This window comes from Oryx dammah, unplaced genomic scaffold (assembly GCF_014754425.2).
Source record: "Oryx dammah isolate SB20612 unplaced genomic scaffold, SCBI_Odam_1.1 HiC_scaffold_16, whole genome shotgun sequence".
NCBI lineage: Eukaryota > Metazoa > Chordata > Mammalia > Artiodactyla > Bovidae > Oryx > Oryx dammah.
Genome location: NW_024070200.1, coordinates 40,893,802 through 40,918,638, shown reverse-complemented (window position 1 = coordinate 40,918,638; position 24,837 = coordinate 40,893,802). Strand labels below are relative to the sequence as shown.

Below are 24,837 nucleotides of genomic sequence, written 5' to 3'. Positions count from 1 at the left end.
AAATCAAGTGTGAAGATATATTGTCTATAGTTGAGGGATTAAGAAATTGAGACCAGAGTATAGCATTTTATGTTATGTAACCAACCAGCAGAAAGAAAAGATAGCATCTATCAGAGTGAAAGTCAAATATTAATGAACAAAGAGGGTAAATCAAGAAGTGATAATATAGACATATATAATGTGGTGACATGGACATACTCACTAGAAAAATTAAAATCAAATTATCAACATTTCAAAGGGCAGTGGCAGTTGAGGCAGAGAAGCAGCAAGAAATGTGACCTCCCTGCTAGCTCTTCGGGACCAGATGCTCCAGCCTTTTTCCCACTGGGGATTCCCTTGTGGCTCTGCTGGCAAAGAATCCGTCTGTAATGTGGGCTTCCCTGGTGGCTCAGACAGTAAACAGTCTGCCTGTGGTGCAAGGGACCAGGGTTCGATCCCTGGGTCAGGAAGATCCCCTGGAGAAGGGAATGGCAACCCACTCCACTATTCTTGCCTGGGAAATCCCATGGTTGGAGGAGCCTAGCAGGCTACAGTCCATGGGGTCATAAAGAGTTGGACGCGACTGAGTGACTTCACTTTCACTTTTTTCCCTCTTCCTACTGCATTGTTTGCCTCTTCTCTATTAACCTGTCCTATTTGGAAAATTCTGCCCACTCACTTTTTCCTGACATCCATCTTCACCCCATTAGTGACTCACCTTCTACCTTTATGGTATTTTCCTGAAGCACAGAACTCTTTTGGCTTTAACAGTTTCCTTCATGGTGTATCTTTTCCTTATGCTTTTTACCTTGGTTTACTGTGTAAATTGGTCTTTTACTCACATGGAATTTAATTTCATGTCTTGTGCAAGGCAGAAGAAACCAACTATACTTCAGTTATGATGCATTTTAACATAAATTCCTACAATTTACTATAGTTTTTTTTTTGCCATCTATGCTCATTAGTGAAACCGGTTTATATTTTTTCTCTACATTCCTTGTCTAGTTTAGCTATTACACTAAACCAGATTAATAAAATCACTTGACTAGTTTCCCCCTCTTCTTCTATTACTGTTTCTTAAAGGTTTGCTAACAATCACCTGTATCTAAGCCTGGCATCTGTCAGGGAACAGGGAGGTATTGAATCTCAATTCAAGTCTTTAATGGCTATTACTTCATTTGGCTTTTATATTTCTATTCTGTTTCAACTTACATTGTTTTTGACTTTCTTTTATGAAAATTAGCCATTTCATCTAAGTTCTCAAATATATTGGCATAAGGTCACTAATAATCATATAATGTCTATGTTACTGTTACATTTTTTTCCTCCTTGATGCTCATGTTTCTTCTCTTTTATAAAATAACATAGATTTGTGTACTTACAGCCCTTTTCAAAGAATTTTTTGGGTTTTCATCTGACTCTAGTATTTCTTGGATATCAATATCAATACTTTTCTTTTAATCTTAAACTATTCTTTTTGTGACCTTATGCATTATATGTTAATGAACAAATACAAACAGAAAATTTAAAACAAAGCCCAAATTTAGTAGAAGGAAGAAATTATACAGATCTGAGAAGCAACAGTTAGAACTGGACATGGAACAACAGACTGGTTCCAAATAGGAAAAGGAGTACGACAAGGATGTATATTGTCACCCTGCTTATTTAACTTCTATGCAGAGTACATCATGAGAAATGCTGGGCTGGAAGAAGCACAAGCTGGAATCAAGATTGCTGGGAGAAATATCAATAACCTCAGATATGCAGATGACACCACCCTTATGGCAGAAAGTGAAGAGGAACTAAAAAACCTCTTGAAGAAAGTGAAAGAGGAGAGTGAAAAAATTGGCTTAAAGCTCAACATTCAGAAAACGTAGATCATGGCATCTGGTCCCATCACTTCATGGCAAATAGATGGGGAAACAGGGGCTGACTTTATTTTTTTGGGCTCCAAAATCACTGCAGATGGTGATTGCAGCCATGAAATTAAAAGACGCTTATTCTGTGGAAGGAAAGTTATGACCAACCTAGACAGCATATTAAAAAGCAGAGATATTACTTTACCAACAAAGGTGAATTGCAGCACGCCAGGCCTCCCTGTCCATCACCAACTCCTGGAGTTCACTCAAACTCACGTCCATCGAGTCGGTGATGCCATCCAGCCATCTCATCCTCTGTCGTTGCCTTCTCCTCCTGCCCCCAATCCCTCCCAGCATCAGAATCTTTTCCAATGAGTTAGCTCTTCGCGTGAGGTGGCCAAAGTACTGGAGTCTCAGCTTTAGCACCAGTCCATGGTTTTTCCAGTGGTCATGTATGGATGTGAGAGTTGGACTGTGAAGAAGGCTGAGCGCCGAAGAATTGATGCATTTGAACTGTGGTGTTGGAGAAGACTCTTGAGAGTCCCTTGGACTGCAAGGAGATCCAACCAGTCCATCCTAAAGGAGACCAGTCTCGAGTGTTCACTGGAAGGACTGATGGTGAGGCTGAAACTCCAGTACTTTGGCCACCTCATGTGAAGAGTTGACTCATTGGAAAAGACTCTGATGCTGGGAGGGATTAGGGGCAGGAGGAGAAGGGGACGACAGAGGACGAGATGGCTGGATGGTATCACCGACTTGATGGACATGAGTTTGGGTGAACTCCGGGACTTGGTGATGGACAGGGAGGCCTGGCGTGCTGATTCATGGGGCTGCAAAGAGTCAGACAAGACTGAGCGACTGAACTGAGTAGAAATAAATGAAATTGAGACTAAAAAGACTACAGAGAAGATCGATGAAACCAAGAGCTGGTTCTTTGAAGAGATCAACAAAATTGATAAACCTTTAGCTGACTCACCAAGACAAAAGACAGGAATTTAAATCTGTTTCTGGTGTTTGTACAGTTTGAAAACCAAACTATGAGAAGAAAAAACAAACCTAGAATTTCCCCACCCTCCAAAAAGTTTGCAATACTTAGTGACATTCAGTAAGAGATAAAGGAATTCATCAGAATTTAACTTATTTAACCAGCATGGGAATCTTTACTGTGACCCACATGCTGACCTGGGCACGGAGGACGTGTCAGGTAAAAGTTTAAAGTGACAGTTATATGACCAACAACATGAACAATAGCAATAAACTGTAGTTTCTTCATTACTTATTATGTTCCAGGTACTGTTCTAAGTATTTCAGATGAAATTTATTCTTCAAATGGTCCCACAAGGAAGAAAGGGAGGTATTACTATCATAATCCCCGTTTTACAGCTGGAATCCCTGCGAATGGAGATGGTAACAGCTAGCACGTGGCAGATGTATAATGCACACACTTATTAACAGCCATGAGCACATCAAGCAGAGTTCTAGTATCTTTCACAGGAGCCGTATTGTGTTTCTAACAGTTGCCAAAGCAGATCAGCTACTGTGATTACTTACATGGCTTTTTCCCCTGCTTTACGATATCACACTTTAAATGTCCTCTGGCTTGCAGAATGCCGACTTCCTCCTTCCTTGTGGTCTTTGCTGGCTGCCTTTTTCTTGTGGTCTGTCCTCTGTCATCCGTCCGATGTGTATTGTCAGCTCATTCATCATCTGACAGATTTACTAAGTCACCCATCAGCTCACCATTTACGAGCCTGTCCTCAGGCGCTCTTCCCCCACACCTCGGCTGCCACTCACCCCGATGTGCCTGCCGCCTGCCTCTGTCTGCCAGCCAAACTGGGACTGTTCCTGAGAGCTGCAAGGATCTCATTTGTCAGATAATTTTCTTCTTTTTTCCTTGTTAATTTGCCTTTGATTATTTCTGAGATTTTCTTCTTCTTGTTCCCCTGGGACAACCATTTTATTCACTTGTTTCTTATCACATGATACAATCCAGCCCTTGTCATTTGGAAGCTTTTTGGATTTCATTACTAAAAATACATAAGCATTGGAATTCTATCTTTTGTTTCTATGAGACTAAACCCAGGCAGGTTTTGCCCCATGCAGAGTGACTCAGAATGGGCACAAAGATGACACTTAATTTAGCACATACTCAGTACAGGCTCCCCAGGTGGCTCAGTGGTAAAGAACTGGCCTGCCACTGCAGGAGATTCAGGTCTGATCCCTGCTCTGGGAAGATCCCACATGGCACAGAGCAACTACTGAGCCTGTGCTCAGGGCCTGCTAACCACAACTACTGAAACCTGTGTACCCTACAGACTGTGCTCTGAAACAAGAGAAGCCACTACAATGAGAAGGCTGCACACCACCACTAGAGAGTAACCCCCACTCTGTGCAACTAGAAAAAAGTCTGCCTAGCAACACAGGCCCAGTGCAGCCGAAAATGAATAAATAAACAAAACTGTTTAGAAAATCAGGCCTAGGAAGTTCTAGAACAAATGGGAAACACTGCTGGACATCAATAATAGTACAAATACTTTGGTAAAACCATTTGATGTTATTCTATGAAAATGAAAGTACATCCCCTGACCAGTGCTTCCATGTCCAGGCCCGTATACCAGCAGAACCCTTGCCCACATATATGAGGAGATTGGTATTAAAACATTCACAGCAGCTCCAGTCATAATAGCAAACAATTACGTCAATGCCCACTTGTCCACTAAAGGAGAACAGGCAAATACACTGTGACATGTTACATATTAACATGATAGAATACTGTACCATTATTTATCAAAATAATTCATCTAGAGCTGCACATGCAAACATGGATGACCTTATAACCACATGACTGAAACAAAGCAAGTCACAGATGAATACAGATTGTGATTCCACCTATGTAAAGTTCCCAGGTGGTGCCAGTGGTAAAGAACCTGACTGCCAATGCAGGTTAGATGTAAGAGATTTGCATTTGATCCCTGGGTCGGAAAGATACCCTGGAGGAGGAAATAGTAACCACTCCACTATTTTTGCCTGGAGAATCCCATGGACAGAGGAGCCTGCCTGGCAGGCTGCAGTCCATAACATCACAGAATTGGACACGACTGAATGGAAGGAATGATGCTAAAGCTGAAACTCCAGTACTTTGGCCACCTCATGCGAAGAGTTAACTCACTGGAAAAGACTCTGATGCTGGGAGGGATTGGGGGCAGGAGGAGAAGGGGACGACCGAGGATGAGATGGCTGGATGGCATCGCTGACTCGATGGACATGAGTTTGAGTGAACTCCGGGAGTTGGTGATAGACAGGGAGGCCTGGCGTGTTGCGATTCATGGGGTTGCAAAGAGTCAGACACAACGGAGCGACTGAACTGAACTGAACTGAACTGAAAATGGCTTAGTGCACATGCAAAGTTCAAAACCAAATAGCAATAATATACTATTTAGGAATATGCACATATAGGGCAAAAGAATGATGAATGTGAGGAGCCCTACTCTGAAGAGAAGCAGGAGATGAAATGTGGGAGGCCCCAGCCCGGGCAACTCAGCTGTTTTATGTTCACTACAGTTACGTTTCACAGCTTCCCTCACATTCCATTGCATGTGTCATAACTTCATGTTTAATTACATTTAATACATTTTATTAATAAATCAATGTTAATACTTAATAAATATCTCACCATTTAAATGGAAAAATATTTTAAATGCAACTGCCAGTAGAATAAAAAAAACAGCTGTCTACCTTTTAAATATTTGCATAAAGTAAACCACACTGAAAGCAGTATTTTTAGAAAAAACACGACATAAAAGTCAGGAGTACCAGCAAATATTTAAAACAGAAAGATCAAAAGAATAACAAATAATTCACAAATAAATAAGAGATTTCACAATAAATAGTTACCCTCATTTAGGCAGACTGATTTGTATGAGTCATACCTAAAAAAAAATGTCACAGAGAAATTAAAGTAAAAATGAAGGGAAAGATATCAGGTAAATTTGATCAAAAGGAAAATAACTTTGGGGCTTCAATTTTAGATGAAGCAGAATTCAAGAAAATAAAACATTAAACTGGGACAAGACCAGTTTATATTAGCAGATGCTGTGATCCACAAATAACGAACACTAGTACATTTTAAGGGTATAAAATCCAAATAGAGTTAGAAGTGATGGAAATAAGAAGCTGACAGAGACAGAGCCGTAGTGGAGGGTATTCATGTAGATCACGAAGCAAAAGGCTGTTTGTACACAAAGACGAGGTGAGTCTGACAGTGGCTGCGTGAGGGGTGTGGGGAGGCAGAGCTCGGGTGTTTTTCAGTCGTGTCCCTGCATTTTCCAGTTCGCTACGGCACAGCGGGGGGCAAAAGGCACCACTGAGAACTGTGTTTGGCAATGATGCCACACATATAAGACAGGTAGACAGTTTCTTCCTAAAGTCAATCTCCAAGTAATCAGTGCAACTGATTTTTTAAAACTTCTGTTAGTCATTAGATAATACTGCCTATACAGTGCTATTTGAAATCAATAGAAATCCATTTTTCTAACCAATTGTTGAACCACACAAAGTGAAGAGCAAAACAATTAAATTTGAAACCTCTAAGTCTTCTTCTCATTCCCAATCAGAATCTCTATATCTTAATACAAATTGAAACCTACAACAATTTGATTCAACACACATAAAAATCAGGGTAAAATATAGGTGTTCTAATATTACCATCACTTACTGTAACCACATAAAATTATTCAGGTATCAGAGATAAAGTCCATGAGTAATATTCCTCATTAAAAGAGGCTGGACATTTGAAAGAAAATCTGATAACTAATAGCCTATGCATAACAATTTTTTAAAGCTGGGTAAGTGGAGATATTTCCTCAGAATTGCATATTAAATTCACTTTCAATTAATGTGGTTCAGCATTTTCTTCTTATGATTTGTATGCTTGGTAATACTTTTAAAATTAACTGTGCCTCCAACAGACATACCACATACTTCTCAGCCGCAGTAATTTTTCTAACACTGTATCTTTATAACAGTAATTGCCTTCTTTCTGAAAGAATATGCGTTTGGAATGTAGTGACACTTCATTTATTACTTTTCTTATATTACAGCTACCTCAGCATATTAGATTTTTTTCCCCCTTAACGACTTTTTTCTATTAGGAGACCATGAAGACCCCCGGGGCAGAATAAGTCCATTAGGGAGGAGGCACTTGAGAGGCAGCAGGAATTTCTAACATGGACATCAGACAGTTCTTGTCAAGAAGACATCTTATCAAGATATCACAGGATATCTTCCATTTCCTGTGAACTACAGATGCTTTTTTAAAAATAATTTTAAAAATATATTTATTTACTTGTTTGTGGCTGTGCTGGGTCTTCACTGCTGTGCATGGCTTTTCTCTAGTTGCAGTGCCTGGGCTTCTCATTGAGGTGGCTTCTCTTGTTGCAGAGTACAGGCTCTAGGTAAGCAGGCTTCAGCAGTTGTGGGGCTTAGGTGCCCCGTGGCATGTGGGATCTTCCTAGAGCAGGGATCGAACCCATGTCCCCTGTACTGCAAGGTGGATTCTTAACCACTGGACCACAAGGGAAGGTCCTAGAATCTAAACTCTTTGAAGGCAAGACCATCACCTTGTGCTTCTTTGTGTCTGACTCCCTGCACACTCCCCATGGCTTGCACAAGGAATTTTACTGCAACCACGGGCTCTGAGCCTCATCACTGGATGTTTCTGTGACCTCCTATGGGCTGACCACATTTCTTATGTGTCCCAGACAGACACTATAAGGAATCAGCTACAAGTCAGAATCAGCCCAAGGTAACACATATAAAGGTCATCTCCTGAAGGTCACCATGAAAGACATGACCAAGACTCCACAGTGGGACAAACTCTTCTGGAAACATCTTCAAACTGTGCTGGTCCAAAAGCTGGCCTACTAAGTGTCTTACCATAATCAAGACATTGCCCGTGGTCTGAGGCTCCAGCTACCTACAACTCCCCTCAAGACATATTAACCACTGGATGTGGGTTACACTTCACTTCACTTTACTTCAGTCGCTCAATCCTGTCTGACTCTTTGTGACCCCATGAATCGCAGCACGCCAGACCTCCCTGTCCATCACCAACTCCTGGAGTTCACTCAAACCTATGTCCACCAAGTCGATGATGCCACCCAACTATCTCATTCTCTATAATCCCCTTCTCCTCCTGCCCTCAATCTTTCCCAGCATCAGGGTCTTTTCAAATGAGTCAGCTCTTCACATCAGGTGGCCAAAGCATTGGAGTTTCAGCTTCAACATCAGTCCTTCCAATGAACACCCAGGACTGATCTCCTTTAGGATGGACTGGTTGGACCTCCTTGCAGTCCAAGGGACTCTCAAGGGTCTTCTCCAACACCACAGTTCAAAAGCATGAATTCTTCGGCGGTCAGCTTTCTTTATAGTCCAACTCTCACATCCATACATACCACTGGAAAAACCATAGCCTTGACTAGATGGACCTTTGTTGACAAAGTAATGTTGCTGCTTTTTAATATGCTGTCTAGGTTGGTCATAACTTTCCTTCCAAGGAGTAAGTGCCTTTTAATTTCATGGCTGCAATCACCATCTGCAGTGATTTTGGAGCCCCAAAAAATAAAGTTAGCCACTGTTTCCACTGTTTCCCCATCTATTTCCCATGAAGTGATGGGACCAGATGCCATGATCTTAGTTTTCTCAATGTTGAGCTTTAAGCCAACTTTTTCACTCTCCTCTTTCACTTCCATCAAGAAGCTCTTTAGTTCTTCATTTTCTGCGATAAGGGTGGTGTCATCTGCATATATGAGGTTATTGATACTTCTCCCGACAATCTTGATTCCAGCTTGTGCTTCCTCCAGCCCAGTGTTTCTCATGATGTACTCTGCATAGAAGTTAAATAAGCAGGGTGACAATATACAGCCTTGACGTACTCCTTTTCCTAGTTGGAACCAGTCTGTTGTTCCATGTCCAGTTCTAACTGTTGCTTCCTGACCTGCATATAGGTTTCTCAAGAGGCAAGTCAGGTGGTCTGGTGTTCCCATCTCTTTCAGAATTTTCCACAGTTATTGTGATCCACACAGTCAAAGGCTTTGGCATAGTCAATAAGGCAAAAGTAGATGTTTTTCTGGAACTCTCTTGCTTTTTCCATGATCCAGCAGATGTTGGCAATTTGATCTCTGGTTCCTCTGCCTTGCCTAAAACTAGCTTGAACATCTGGAAGTTCATGGTTCACATATTGCTGAAGCCTGGCTTGGAGAATTTTAAGCATCACTTTACTAGCACGTGAGATGAGTGCAATTGTGCGGTAGTTTGAGCATTCTTTGGCATTGCCTTTCTTTGGGATTGGAATGAAAACTGACCTTTTCCAGTCTTGTGGCCACTGCTGAGTTTTCCAAATTTGCTGGCATATTGAGTGCAGCACTTTCACAGCATCATCTTTCAGGATTTGAAATAGCTCAACCGATATTCCATTATCTCCACTAGCTTTGTTTGTAGTGATGCTTCCTAAGGCCCACTTGACTTCACATTCCAGGATGTCTGGCTCTAGATGAGTGATCACACCATCGTGATTATCTGGGATGTGAAGATCCAGTTACACGTCAAGATGGGTTACAATGGAGAAGGAAATGAGAACCTGTTACAGTAGTCTTGCCTGGAGAATCCCATGGACAGAGAAGCCTGGCGGGCTACAGTCCATGGGATCGCAAAGAGTCGGACACATCTGAAGTGACTGAAACTGCATGTAGCTTACAATGAAACCACCCAAGCCATATGTTTTGTGTGTGCGTGTGTGTGTACGTGTGTGTGTACGTGTGTGTGTGTTCTTAGTTGCTAGGTCGTGTCTGACTCTTTGAGACCTTGTGCGCCAGGCTCTTCTGTCCAAGGGATTTCCCAGGCAAGAATATTGGAGTGGTTTGCCATTTCCTCCTCCAGGGGATCTTCCCAATCCAGGGATCAAACCTGCATCTCCTGCATTGCAGGCAGATTCTTTATCTGCTGAGCCATTGTGGAAGCCCCCAGCCACATATAGAGATACACAGAAAGGGTCTAGGACTTCCCCCAAGGCAGGCATGGAAACCCCTGCAGATGGAACCTGCCCCCCGCAACGTCCTGAGCTCCCCCAAATGGCCCGTGTCCCAAGAGCCCTTCCAACAAACCTGCTATTTGATCTCTGCCCTATTGGGAGAAAGTAACATTCCCAAGACTAGTAAGAGTTCACTCTTTCTGAGAAGATTCTCAACAGTCATTTGGAGGTAACAGACAGGGAAAAGTCTATTATAGTTGTTTCCAGGTGCAGTTTGAAATGATGCATTTAATTCATTATGCGGTCAAACATTCAAGTACCTTATTAGGTATCTCTGTCTACCTTGTTTCTAATCTTCCTATCCAAGCTCACTGTCTCTTTCAAAAAGTAAGCTTTATTCAGTTCAGTTCAGTTCAGTGGCTTGGTCGTGTCTGACTCTTTGCGACCCCATGAATCGCAGCACACCAGGCCTCCCTGTCCATCACCAACTCCCGGAGTTCACGCAAACGCATGTCCATTGAGTCGGTGATGCCATCCAGCTATCTCATCCTCTGTCATCCCCTTCTCCTCCTGCCCCTAATCCCTCCTAGGATCAAGGTCTTTTCCAATGAGTCAACTCTTCACATGAGGTGGCCAAAGTACTGGAGTTTCAACCTCAGCATCAGTCCTTCCAATGAACACCCAGGACTGATCTCCTTTAGGATGGACTGTTTGGATCTCCTTGCAGTCCAAGGGACTCTCAAGAGTCTTCTCTAACACCACAGTTCAAAAGCATCAATTCTTCGGCGCTCAGCCTTCTTCACAGTACAACTCTCAAATCCATACATGACCACTGGAAAAACCATAGCCTTGACTAGACGGACCTTTGTTGGCAAAGTAATGTCTCTGCTTTTTAATATGCTGTCTAGGTTGGTCATAACTTTCCTTCCACCGAGTAAGCATCTTTTAATTTCATGGCTGCAGTCACCATCTGCAGTGATTTTGGAGCCCCAAAAATAAAGTCTGACACTATTTCCACTGTTTCCCCATCTATTTCCCATGAAGTGATGATGGGACCAGATGCCATGATCTTTGTTTTCTGAATGTTGAGCTTTAAGCCAACTTTTTCATTCCCTTCTTTTACTTTCATCAAGAGGTTTTTTAGTTCCTCTTCACTTTCTGCCATAAGGGTGGTGTCATCTGCATATCTGAGGTTATTGATATTTCTCCCAGCAATCTTGATTCCAGCTTGTGTTTCTTCCAGTCCAGTGTTTCTCATGATGTACTCTGCATAGAAGTTAAATAAGCAGGGTGACAATCAATATACAGCCTTGATGTACTCCTTTTCCTAGTTGGAACCAGTCTGTTGTTCCATGTCCAGTTCTAACTGTTGCTTCCTGACCTGCATATAGGTTTCTCAAGAGGCAGGTCAGGCGGTCTGGTATTCCCATCTCTTTCAGAATTTTCCACATTTTATTGTGATCCACACAGTGAAAGGCTTTGGCATAGTCATTAAGGCAAAAGTAGATGTTTTTCTGGAACTCTCTTGCTTTTTCCATGATCCAGCAGATGTTGGCAATTTGATCTCTGGTTCCTCTGCCTTTTCTAAATTCAGCTTGAACATCTGGAAGTTCACAATTCATGTATCGCTGAAGCCTGGCTTGGAGAATTTTCAGCATTACTTTACTAGCATGTGAGATGACTGCAATTGTGCAGTAGTTTGAGCACTCTTTGGCATTGGGGTGGCAAAGCTTTATTACATTTTTAATTAAGAATGTGTCTTATGCATTTCTCCAAGGAAGATGTACAATGGCCAATAGGTGCATAAAAAGATGGTTAACATTGCTAACTATTAGAGAAATGCAAATCAAAACTGCAATGAGGTATCATCAGTCGGAATGGTCATCACTAAAAAGTCTATCAATAACAAACGCTGGAGAGGGTGTGGAGAAAAGGGAACCTTCCTACACTGTTGGTGGGAATGCAAATTGCTGCAGCCACTATGGAGAACAGTATGGAGATTCTTTGAAAAGCTAAAAATAGAACTACCATATGATCCAGCAATCTTATTCCTGGGCAAATATCTAGGCAAACTATAATTCAAAAAATACATGCGCCCTAATGTTCACAGCAGCACTATTTACAATAGTCAACACATGGAAGCAATCTAAGTGCCCATTAACAGATGAACTGATAAAGAAGATGTGGTATATATACACAATGGAATATTACTCGGCCATTAAAAAGAATGAAATAACTCCATTTGCAGCAACATGGATACAACTAGATTATCATACTAAATGAAGTAAGTCAGACAGAGAAAGATGGTATCACCACATGGTATCACCTATATCTGGAATCTAAAATAGGACACAAATGAAACTTTCTACAAAATAAACAGAGACTCTCCGACATAAAGAGCAGACTTGTGGTTGCTAAGGGGGAGGACCATGGGGGAGAGAAGGATTGGGAGTTTGGAATTAGCAGATGCAAACTGTTATGTCTAGAATGGATAACAACAAGGTCCTACTGTATAGTACAGGGAACTAGATTCTATTAATATATCCTGTGATAAACCATAATGAAAAAAAAAGAATGTGTCTGATGGATCAAAATAATTTACACTAGAAAGTGATTTCAGGCAAATATGGGCACAATAAAGGACAGAAATGGTATGGACCTAACAGAAGCAGAAGATATTAAGAAGAGATAGCAAAAATACATGAGATGTATACAAAAAAAGATCTTAATGACCCAGGTAACCATGATGGTATGATCACTCACCTAGAGCCAGACATCCTGGAGTGCGAAGTCAAATGGGACTTAGGAAGCATCACTACAAACAAAGCTAGTGGAGGTGATGGAATTCCAGTTGAGTTATTTAGAATCCTAGAAGATGATGCTGTTTAAGCGCTACACTCAATATGCCAGCTTATTTGGAAAACTCAGAAGTGGCCACAGAACTGGAAAAGGTCAGTTTTCATTCCAATCCCAAAGAAAGGCAACACCCAAGAATTTGCAAACTACCACACAATTGCACTCATCTCACATGCTAGCAAAGCAATGCTCAAAATTCTTCAAGCCAGGCTTCAACAATACGTGAATCAAGAACTTCCCGATGTTCAAGCTGGATTTAGAAAAGGCAGAGGAACCAGAGATCAAATTGCCAACACCCACTGGATCAGAGAAAAAGTAAGAAAATTCCAGAAAAACATCTGCTTCATTGACTACGCTAAAACCTTTGACTGTGTGGATCACAACAAACTGTGGAAAATTCTTCAAGAGATGAGAATACCAGACCACCTTAACTGCCTCCTGAAAAATCTGTATGCAGGCCACAAAGCAACAGTTAGAACTGGACATGGAACAACGGACTGGTTCAAAACTGGGAAACTACTGTATATTGAAAAAAAAAGAAAGAAAAAAAGACTGTATATTGTCACCCTGCTTAACTTATGTTTGCAGAGTACATCATGCAAAATGCTAGGCTGGATGAATCACAAGCTGGAATCAAGATTGCCGGGAGAAATATCAATTACCGCAGATATGCAGATGATACCACCCTTAATGGCAGAAAGCAAAGAGGAACTAAAGAGCCTTGTGATGAAAGTGAAAGAAGAGAGTGAAAAGGCTGGCTTAAAACTCAACATTCAAAAAACGAAGATCATGGCATCCAGTCCCATCTGTTCAGTTAAGTTCAGTCGCTCAGTCGTGTCCGACTCTTTGTGACCCCATGGACTGCAGCACACCAGGCCTCCCTTCTATCACCAACTCCTGGAGCTTGCTCCAACTCATGTCCATTGAGTTGGTGATGCCATCCAACCATCTCCTCCTCTGTCGTACCCTTCTCCTCCTGCCTTCAATCTTTCCCAGCATCAGGGTCTTTTCCAATGAATCAGTTCTTCACATCAGGGGGCCAAAGTATTGATATTCAGGACTGATTTCCTTTAGGATTGACTGGATGGACCTCCTTGCAGTCCAAGGGACTCTCAAGAGTCTTCTCCAACACCACAGACCCATCACTTCATGGCAAATAAATGGGCAAACCATGAAAACAGTGAGAGACTTTACTTTCTTAGGCTTGGAATATTAAAAAGCAGAGACATTACTTTGCTGACAAAGGTCCATCTAGTCAAAGCTATATGGTTATTCCAGTAGTCATGTATAGATGTGAAACTTAGACCATAAGAAAGCTGACCACTGAAGAATTAATGCTTTTGAACTGTAGTGTTGGAGAAGACTCTTGGTCTCATGATCTCAATTTGAGAGTTCCTTGGACTCTAAAGAAATCAAACCAGTCATCCTAAAGGAAATCAGTTCTGAATATTCACTGGAAGAACTGATGCTAAAGCTGAAACTCCAATACTTTGGCCACCTGATGCAAAGAACTGACTCATTGGAAAAGACCCTGATACTGGGAAAGATTGAAGGCAGGAGGAGAAGGGTACAACAGTGGGTGAGATGGTTGGATGGCCTCACTGACTTGATGGACAAGAGTTTGAGCAAGCTCTGGGAGTTGGTGATGGACAGGGAAGCCTGGTGTGCTGTAGTTCATGGGGTCGCAAAAAGTTGGACACAATTGAGTGAACTGAAGAAGTGATTTAAACAAATGTCATGTTTTAATAAAAATGATTTTTTGCAATGACCATTTCTAATTTCACTTGGCCTTGAGTGGTTTCATTATGCTATAATTTAATTAGTTCATTTCAGTCTCAGCTTTCCAGTTAGACTTATCTTCCCATGATTAAATTTAATACCATCAATAAATTTAAAGGCAAGTGTGCTAGTTTATTTTCATAAACAAGATGGGAGCTTTAGATTCTTCGGCTGCTTTATTGGCAGAGTAAGATACTGCCTCATAAATATAGGTATACCCTACTTCCTCTTGTCCTCAGCACCAACGAATGAAGGCTTCATCTTTAATGTGATTGAGCAAAATACATTCTCCTGACTGTATTCAAAAGGTCATGATCTTGACTGTGAGAAAGCCCCAACGTGGATTTATAGCGAATTTTCTGAATAAATGATGACTCCAAACACATTTATATTAAACACGTTAACCTTTAACTCATCTACATTTTTAAATAGCATATTAAAGTTATATTTGTGCTCAATTCAATGGGCTTGAAAGAAAGCCCTACAGGCTTCCTATAAATTCATATTAAAGGTTAAAGTGATTCATATTTTTTTTTCTCATAAAATATGGCCAAACATACAAATCTGCAGTGAGCCCAGGACTGAATTTCTGATGGGCACAGCAGGAAATACTGTTCCTAGTATAAAAATTGAAAGATACTTTAAAAAAGAAGTTAACATATTTTAAGCTTTCCTTCACTGGAAATGATCACCATAGCAATGAAGAGAGAGAGAGAGAAACCCTCATGCCGGCTGAAGCTCATTCATCATCCACTTCCAATTTCTTGTATTTGCATGTTTCGAGACAAGCCGTGGGGCCACAGCAGTGTCCGAGGAATCAGGCTCACAGAGCTCCTGGAGGCTCTGTCTCTCGGACTGAACACTAACTAGTAATACACATTCCTCCTGGGGCTGAAACAATTTAGGAATAAAGCTAAATCATTATTGGAGTAGACTGAAAAGCTAGATTCCTCAACCACTGTAACATAAACAGTACTAAACACATCAGTCTAGATATGGCACTCATATTCCTACAGATTAGTTTTCAAAATATGTCTAATTTACTTTTAAGAACTGTACTGAAGTGTAATTTGTTACTTATAAAAAGAAATTCTAAAAATGTTTTTAACCCATGGTTATTAGCTTCTCAATAGTATTAATTATTACAAGAACTAGTGGTCAGGTTAATACTACCCACTCAAGCTCTATTTTTATTAAGTATATAGCATTCCCCTCTTATCTGAAAGAAATGCATCTCAAGACCTCAGGTAGACACATAATATGGCAGACGGTACCAAATCCTATATATAACACTATCCCTGCATGTGTGCTAATTCACTTCAGTCACGTCCAACTCTTTGCGACCCCATGGACTGTAGCCCTCCAGACTCCTCTGTCCATGGGATTCTCCAGGCAAGACTACTGGAGTGGGTTGCCATGCCCTCCTCCAGGGGATCTTCCTGATCTAGGGATCGAACCTGCCTGCACTGGAGGCGGATTCTTTACCACTGAGCCAGCAGGGAAGCCCACACATCACTATACACTTGTGATAAAGCTTACTTTAAAAGTCAAGCATGGTAAGAGGTTAACAGTAATAACTAATAACAAAATGGAATAATTATATTAATGTACTATAATAAAATTTATGTGAATGTGGTCTCTCTCGAATGTCTTACTGTACAAATTTAATGCTTTTTCCTTCTTAGCTAAGCACTCATCATGCACTGTGGCCGTAACTTTTGCAGTTTGAGGTGTGATAGCAAAAGTAGCATGAATTTCTCTTTCCTTCTTCACAATTTCACAGATAGAATATGATCTGTTCTTACTGTGGATCTTGGCAAATTTGGCAGATGCTTTTTCTTTCCTTAAGAAGTCTAGCACTTTTACCTTTTCACTTAAAAGAAGCAATTTATGGCTTCTCTCTGGAGTATCCAACTGTTGGCATCACCACTCTTGAGCTTTGGGACTATCATTAAGCAAAATGGTCACCATTCCAGGGTCACTGGAACACAGCACCGATATACCATGACAGTCCATATGATAACCCAGACAGCTGCAGAGTGATGGACGGGCGAGGCTGGCTAGACCAACGGACGATTCGCATCCCAAGGGCAAGGCTGGGGATTTCATCACCATAGTCAGAACAGCTTGAAATTGGAAACTTCTGAATTGTTTCTTTCTGGAATCTAATATCTTTGACTGCAGTTGAGGATGGGTAATTGAAACCATGTAAAGTGGGACAGTGGATGGGGGTGGGATGGGGGGCCTCCTATAATTCCTGTGATTATATGTGAAACTGTTTTCAGTATTGATATATAAGCAATCACAAGACATATCACGGAATCTCTGAAAAAATGAGCTAATCAGAGCTGTATAATCTGAATCGTAATTGGCATCTAGCACAATGAGAAACCTTTTATGGTTTGATGTAAGGAAGACAATTATCTCAATCATAGGAGACACTCATCACATTGAAAAAAACGAATGTGGAAAAAAGCCATGTGAACACACACACACTACTGGTGAAGTGCCTGTGAGGCTTCAGCTTTTGGAAAAGGCTCCTAGAAGATGCAATGGCAGAAAATCACAGAAGAAATGATGGCAGAAAGTCACAACATCTTCCTCTCCCCGCATAACAGGCACCAGCTGGGAAGGGCAAACTCCTTCCCACCTCATCAGCCAGCCTGCTGCCCCCGCCCAGCCTTTTCCCCAACAGAAGCCCCCTACCCGCCACAGCACATCAGTTACTCCAGTGGCTGGCTGGAGGGCAGAAGAGAGGGTAAGCAGATTATTACCTTTGTGGTAACGGATGGAAACTAGGTTGTTGGTGACTGGCACACTGCAATGTACATGGAAGTACAAATATAAAGCACACATGAAACTTATATGATGCTATAAACCAATGTCACCTTGATAAAAGTAAATCTTAAAAAGATGAATCATTTAAATCAAGACTTCAGGATTTTTGAGCTGAGACTCTAGGCAAGGCACTTACCTTTCTAAGTCTTCCTTTTTTTCTGGAAGATGGGGATAAAATCAGTATCGTACTCACAGGGACACTGTGGACAAGCTCGGGTATCTCTCCCATGCAGGGCTTAGCACGTAGGAAATGCCTGGTACGTGGTCCCTGTTAGCAGTATTTTAAGGATGGGCCCTACATGTCGTGGAGCACAATGCGGGGCTTGGATTCAGATGCTTGGAGGAGGGGAACCCCCACATCCTGGGGGGAAGGAGAGCTTCCAGAGGGCAGCAACGAGTGAGCCCTAGTGAGTGGCTGGGCAGAGGCCAGAGGGGTCTGGGAGGAAGTGTTATTTGGGGTTCAACATACAGGAAGCCCAGAGGGTCCAGGTGTCGGGGTGAGGCTGGGCAGGGAGAAGGGCTAAGATCACGTCAGTGCTCATGGCTCAGAGAGTGAGTTTTTTTGCTAGTAAATCAAGAGATTTCATTGCCCTGGTCAACAGATATACGAGTGTTCTTATAGCAGAGACAGTATGCTCTCCACCAAGACTCCGCCCTCCCTCCATGACTCAGGTGCCTCTGGGAGGGATCTGTCCAGGGAGGGACCATCTTTTCCAGCTTCCTCCCCAGCCAGATGCCCCCTGGGCTCTATGACAAGCCTCCCCTCCCCCGCCACACCCTCAAGGTGTGCCGTGCAAGCATGAGTGTCCCTTTCAGGCCAAGGAAGTCAAGAAGCACATGATTCTCCGCCATCCTCTCCCGTTCACTGAAATGCAGGGGACTCCATAGGTCTGGAGAGTGTAGGGCCCCTGGCAGAAGCAAGTACGGTCTCTGAATCACTGTGTGGGAGGAACAACCTGCTGCTCGGGAGGCCCCTCTGGACCAGAGCAGGAGGCAGATGTGCATGGCATTAAGACACTGAAAATCTGGGGTCTGTGACAGCAGTTGGTACCACCCTAATCCAATCTCTTATATCCTTGAGTTGGTGAAGCAGTCAAACTAGGGGTGTCTTCCTTCCTCCTCAGCTACCTGGAGAGCAGCTAGACCCACAAGGCTGCGGAGCCAGCATCTGGAAGGTTCAGCTGTGGCTGCTCCTACTAGGGCCGCCCTCCTGGGATAAGGCCCCCAGACCCACCCTATTGCTGCTGACCTGCCCCCAGGACATACCCCAGCCATCTGCACAAGGAGTCCTGACCACTCAGGAGCCCCCAGCACATGCATCCTTCACGGTGAGATGCCCAGTCCTGTGAGAAGCTCTGTCCCCAGGCGGGGCTGGGTGGGCGTGAGGGTGGTGATGGGGTGGGATGGGTCTTCCTCCCATCGCCTATGCCCACCTGAAGGAGGTCAGCTTTCCTCTGTTCAGAGGCCAGGCGGAGGGTTTACTCTTCATACGATGGGGACAGGTCAGAAGGGCTGGGTAGGCTGTCCCTGTGTCCCTGAAGGGGACCCACAGCATGGCCCTCTGACCCAGTGTCTGCTGCCACCTCCCTTTGCACAAAAGCATTAGCATCTCGATATACAAGCTGAGACTGACTTGAAAATAATCCAGCAACAGGCCTGGAAAAAACAGGTCCAGTCAGTGTCGATGCTGTTGAGATGGACTGGGGTACACAGGGTCCCTTATATAGTCTCTCTACTTGGACACATATCTGAAAATGTCGAAATAAAAATCTAAAGGAAATTTCTCAATATTCTGTAGGAGAGGAGGCCCCTAAAAGGAAAGCACCCCTCCCTCCCAATGCCTTTTCAGGATGTGATTAATGGTTCCTCTCAAGGAGGAGGAGGTGTTTACAAAGACAAGATTTGTGGGCTTTTTTTCTATTTCCATTAATATTTAGTACATGTCATTATCTCCAAGTCTAATCACTTAAAGAAGAGATTTTAAATAATTGATTACTACAAAAGAGGAGGACGTCTTTTTCATGATCCATCAAAAGCCGGAAAACCTCTTCGCTTAGTCCTGATGTGGACACATAAATACATTAATGCACAGGCCGAGAAGCACACACACACAGATCAATAGATACAAATTTGCTCTGGGTACTTTTCCGAGGGAAAAACCATCATCCTTGTCCCACCTCCGGTGTAGCACGCCCCTCCCCAGCACAAGGCCCCAGCCCCCTTGAGACACGGCTCCAGGGGCACCTCTTTCTTCCTTCTTTCTTTCAAAGAAACACCAATGCAAATAAATATCACCATGCAGAGTTTCACAATCACCAAGACATGCAGAAAGGTAACATTTCTGGAACTCGGATGAGTTATATCTGGCCATGTGATCACACCTATGTGTGCGAGCATGTTTACCCATTTAGAGACAACACCTGTGTCCACACTCTTTAAAATGCCCGTGTTGGTGACATGTCCTCTAAGAGGGCACGACAACACGGACAAACAAAAAGAGGACAGCCCATGAGTGAGCACCTGCAGAAGCAGGAGGCTGGCTGGCGGGAGGCCGATGCCTTGAAAGCACTCATGGCTCCAGGGTCACAAGAGACAAGGTTCCACTTACCACGAGGGACAGGGGCCGCTTCCAGGAGACGACGCCGATGAGGCCTGACAGCAGCACCTGGAAGAGAGAGCAGGCCATGAGGAGCTGCCAGGACTTGTCTGGAGCACAGCGCGGGCGGAGTGGTCACGGTGGAGGGTTCGTCCCTCCTACAGTCACGCCTGAGGCCACCGCTCAGGGCTTGAGGTGACCGGCTCACAGGGATGTCGAGAGCAGACAGGCTTTCTGATTGAGCCTCCCCAGCCTTCTCCCCAAGTCCTGAGAGACACGTGCCATGTGATTCAGCATCACACAGAGCACCGGGCACACTGCTTTGGGGACGGTGGTGATGTCCCCACTCTCTGGTCACCTGCCACCCGCATGGAAGCCCGCAAGCCCACTCTGCCCTCCCTCACCTGGGCCCCTGCCCCTGCAGGGGCCTCCTCTTCACTCCCGCCCACCCAGGAGACTCCCACACTTCTCCTCCTGGCTCTGAGCTGCCTGCCCCTGGCCCCGCCTGTTCTCTGGCCCCCTGACCCACCAAGCATGTGCCCCCAGCACACCCCCCGCAGCCCCCTGTCCACCCAGGCTCCCCTATGTCTGCTGCCTCTCAGGAGAACCATCCTCGGCTCCTGGCTCACCTTTCTCCTGGGCTGCCCCCCCAGGCCCCTATTAGACCCATGCTCCCTGCTGTCTACATTCCCAGTCTCCTTATGTTCAGGAAAGGCCACCAGGTCACAGAGACACAGCTTCTCCTCACCCACTGCAATCTGCCTTCAGGGGGGTCACCAAACGGGACAGATGGGCCGTCCCTCCTTGACTTTCCATGGAGGGCCTGGGCCAGGCTTGAGGGGCCAGGCTGCACTTGCCCCCTAGAATTCCAAAAGGACTGAGCCCCAGGCTTGGAGGAGAACATGCAACTGAATGGACCCACAAGGTCGCATTGTTGACAGAGCCCAGTTCATCCCTGGCACCTCGGCACAGAGCAGAACCAAGTCGCATGTCCAGTAGCCTCCAGCCATCCACCACAAGCCACGCTGGCCTCAGACGTCCAGCAACACCCAGACCAGTGGTCTCACATGAAAAACATTAAACCTTAACCACACACAGATAAGGATGAACTAAAGAGCTTCACGTGCGCTGCTCCCAAGCCTGTCATATCTGCCTCCTCTCCGCAGTACACACGCCGCTTCCACACACAGCCGATGCTGCAAACATTACCGACAGCTGTGTTCCCACCTCTGAACCTCCTCACTCCATGATGCCCCAGCCCCCTTCATCACAGAACTGCTGGCTGCTGTCCCCCAGGCTCTCCCAGGCCGGGTCTCCAACACACCTCTCCACGTACCTCTGAAGCTGCTCACTTTCCTTCTCGTCCCACATTCCACCTCTCAGAACCTACTCCGGTGCCCAATGCATTCTCCTCCATGGACACACGACTCCCCCAGGTCATGTTCTGATGGTAAGCTGGCATTCCTCCTAAGGACATGCTGCTGAGACTCACTGTCACTCCGTGCCCAAGAGTGCAGACCCTGACCTCTTGTCTCCACCTCCAACCTTCTTCTGGAGGGTGCACGCTTCTGCCAACCCCACCATCCTCATCTGAACCATGGTGCATTTCGGACCCGCTGTCCTGAGGCTGGGTCTGCTCTTCCTCTCAACACCTCTCCCCTCTGCCTGCGCTGGCTCTCAGGATTCACTGACCTGGATGGGGGCACTCCACCACTTACCTACCTCTGCCCCCCACTCACTGGAGCCTTGCTGGATGTCTCCACCAGGTGCATGTCACCTTCCTGGCGGACCAGATAATCCCATACAGTCCAGTCCCCGATTCCCCACAATCACTGCCCAAAGGGACTCTCCACTCCTGTCCTGGCCATTGTGGGCACCAAAGTCACAGCATTTCTCAAAGGGAAACCCTGTGGGCGATCTCCCCTCCACACTCAGCATTCCCCTCCTGTTGCTGGCCCTCTGCCTCAGCCCCACCCCTTTCTCTTCCCTCTGAAAACGTCCAAGCTCTGGGGGCCCAGCTCTGACCCCACAATTCCCCCCAGGATGGGACCTCCAGAGTGCCCTCTGTCTGTCCTTCATGACGACACTGGCTGTGCCCAGACTGAGCCTGGAGGGAGGCTGAGCATTCTCCGACCATCTCCCAGAATATGTCCACTTAAGCTCTGCCTTCTCCTTCCCATTCTAATAGACGAAATCTCACCCATCCTCTGAGACAGAGCCCAATACCTCCTCACCCAGGAAGGGCCCAGGAATTCAAGTGAACCTAGGGTCCCCGCTGAACTCTCCGACCACCCAAGACCTCTCAAGACCTCTCTGATATGCGAAGACAGAACTCCTTCATCTTCTAAGGTGAAGCTGCCCAAACTATCAAATCTCTACAGTGACCAGCCCACTTACAACAAGGATGTCACCACCTTCCAAAGAGCAAGTGTTTCTAAACACAAAGGAAATTAATAGCACTTATCTTAGGCCACAGTAAAAATTCTCAGCTTTTCCTATCTTCATCATGAAGTCATTTATTCATTTATTTGGCTGTGCCAGGTCATGGCTGCAGCAAACGGGGTCTTTGTTGCAGCATGCAAACTCTTAGCTGTGGCATGCGGGGTCTAGTTTCCTAATCAGGGATCAAACTTGGGCCCCCTGCATCTGAAGCACTGAGTCTTAGACACTGGACCACCAGAATTCCCTGTCGTGAAGTTATCATTCTCACAAATATACTCAAATAATTTTACTTCCAGCAAACATGGACAATTTGGCTTACTGAGTATAATTTACATTTCTGAATGTTATTAATAACTATAATTAGGAATGGATCCAAGCCCCTATACAAAGGCAAAGAATAAAACAACCACACGCAGTGAGGCAGGCGGATGCTGACTTTGTGTAATGCCGTCCCCTTGAGTGTAAGTAAGGTGTGCTATCCCCTGACCCTCCCCAGGGATAGTATCCTGACATAATGTTGCCCTGGTAACACCCTGACTGCAGCCTTGTGGGACCCTGGCCAGGTGATCCTGCTAAGCCATGTCCAGACTCCTGACTCTAGAGATCTGTGAGATGATAAATGGGTGTCATGTTAAGCTGTGAAGTTTGCAGTAATTTGCTCTGCAGAAGAAAATGAATTGTTATTGACGGAATGTCTGTGTCTCCCCAAACCCATACTGTCAAGTCCTAACCCACAAGGTGCTGGTACCTGGAGGTAGGACCTTCGGGAGGTGATCAGGGTTAGACTGGGGCCTCAGGATGGCACAGCAGGATTATACGAAGAGAAGGAAAGGATCTCTCTCCACGTGTACATACTGTGGAAAGGCCACATGAGGCACGGAGAAGTGAACTGTCTACAAGCCAGGAAGACGCCCTGCCCTCCACAGAACCTGACCACAGCAGTATCTTGATCACTGACTTCCCAACTCCACAACTACGGGAAAATACATTTCTGTTTAGTTGACCCAGTCTATGATATTTTTTATTTAATTTTTATTTTATGTTGGGGCATAGCTGATTTTGGAGAAGGAAATGGGAATCCACAACAGTATTATTGCCTGGGAAATCCCATGGACTGAGGAGCCTGGTGGGATACAGTCAATGGGGTCACAAAGAGTTGGACACAACTGAAGCGACTAAAACAATGAAACATAGTTGATTTACAATATTATGTTAGTTTCAGGTATACAACAAAGTGATTTAATTATACATATACACATACCTGGGGTTCCCTAGTGGCTCAGAGAGTAAAGAACCTGCCTGCCAATACAGGCAGATGTAAAAGATGTGGGTTCAATCCCTGGGTCAGGGAGATCCCCTAGAGAAGGGAAAGGCAACCCACTCCAGTATTCTTGCCTGGAGAATCCCAAGGACAGAGGAACCTGGTGAGCTGCAGTCCATGGGGTCGCAAAGACTCAGACACAACTGAGCGACTAACACACACACACATATCCATTCTTTTTCAGAAATTTTTCCTATATAGATCATTACAGAATATTGAGTAGAGTTTCCTGTGTTTTACCAGTAGGTCCTTGTTGATTATTTTTATATACAGTAGTGTATACATATTAATCCCAAACTCTTAATTTATCCCTCCAGCAACACCCCCCACCCCCGCCCCGACTTTTCCTCTTTGGTAACAAAAACTTTGGTTTTGCTAACTGTAGGTGTGTTTCTGCTGTGTAAATAAGTTAATTTGCATTATTTTTTAATTCTACATATATGTGAGATCATGACATTGATCTTTGTCTGACTTACTTCACTCAGTATGACAATTTCCAGGTCAATCCATATTGCTGCAAAAGGCATTATTTCTATATTTTGTTACTCCAGCCCGAGCTTACTAATACATTAACACATCCAATGAACATGAGTTTTAGCAAACGCTGGGAGATGGTGAAGAACAGCGAAGCCTGGAGTGCTGCAGTCCATGGGGTTGCAAAAGTGAGACAGGACAGAGCGACGGAACAACAACAACAAACACATCCAGGGTAGGATGCTGTTTTTTCCCTAAACATCCCCTCTCCTTCTGTGTCTGCTCCCAGGAGAAGCAGATGTCGCTGCTCTCTGATACAGAAACACCGGCACCAGCTCTAACAAGGGCAGGGAGGGGGGACATTGGAGTGGGGAGGAGACTTTCCAAGAGCAGATGCTAGCCTCCCCCTCCCTGAGAATGCCTGTCCCCGTCCCCATGGCAACGGGGGCGGGGGGAGGGGAGGAGGAGGGAACCATATCTCTGCTGGTCTTAGCCTGAACTACTGTTTGCTCAGTCCCAGTAACAGGCAGGATGGTGCTCTGCCGTCTCAGCAGTTTTGCAGGTTTCCTTCGTCCCACTCCTGTGAGGAACAGTATCCTGCATCTAGCTGGCCTGAAACCCCCACACCTCCTGTGACGCCTGTCCCATTTAAAGTGCAGTCTGCAGT

At 44.5% G+C, this 24,837-nt stretch overlaps 1 protein-coding gene across 2 annotated transcripts in view; it reads right to left on the bottom strand.

Annotated features, from left to right (window-relative positions):
* Window positions 1–24,837, bottom strand: part of FAM189A1 (family with sequence similarity 189 member A1) — a 248,225-nt gene that overhangs the window by 104,545 nt on the left and 118,843 nt on the right. For both annotated transcript variants that reach the window (XM_040257388.1, XM_040257389.1), the window contains exon 2: window positions 19,946–20,002. In XM_040257388.1, coding sequence (XP_040113322.1) covers window positions 19,946–20,002 — 57 coding nt within the window. The remainder of the gene's footprint in view (window positions 1–19,945; window positions 20,003–24,837) is intronic.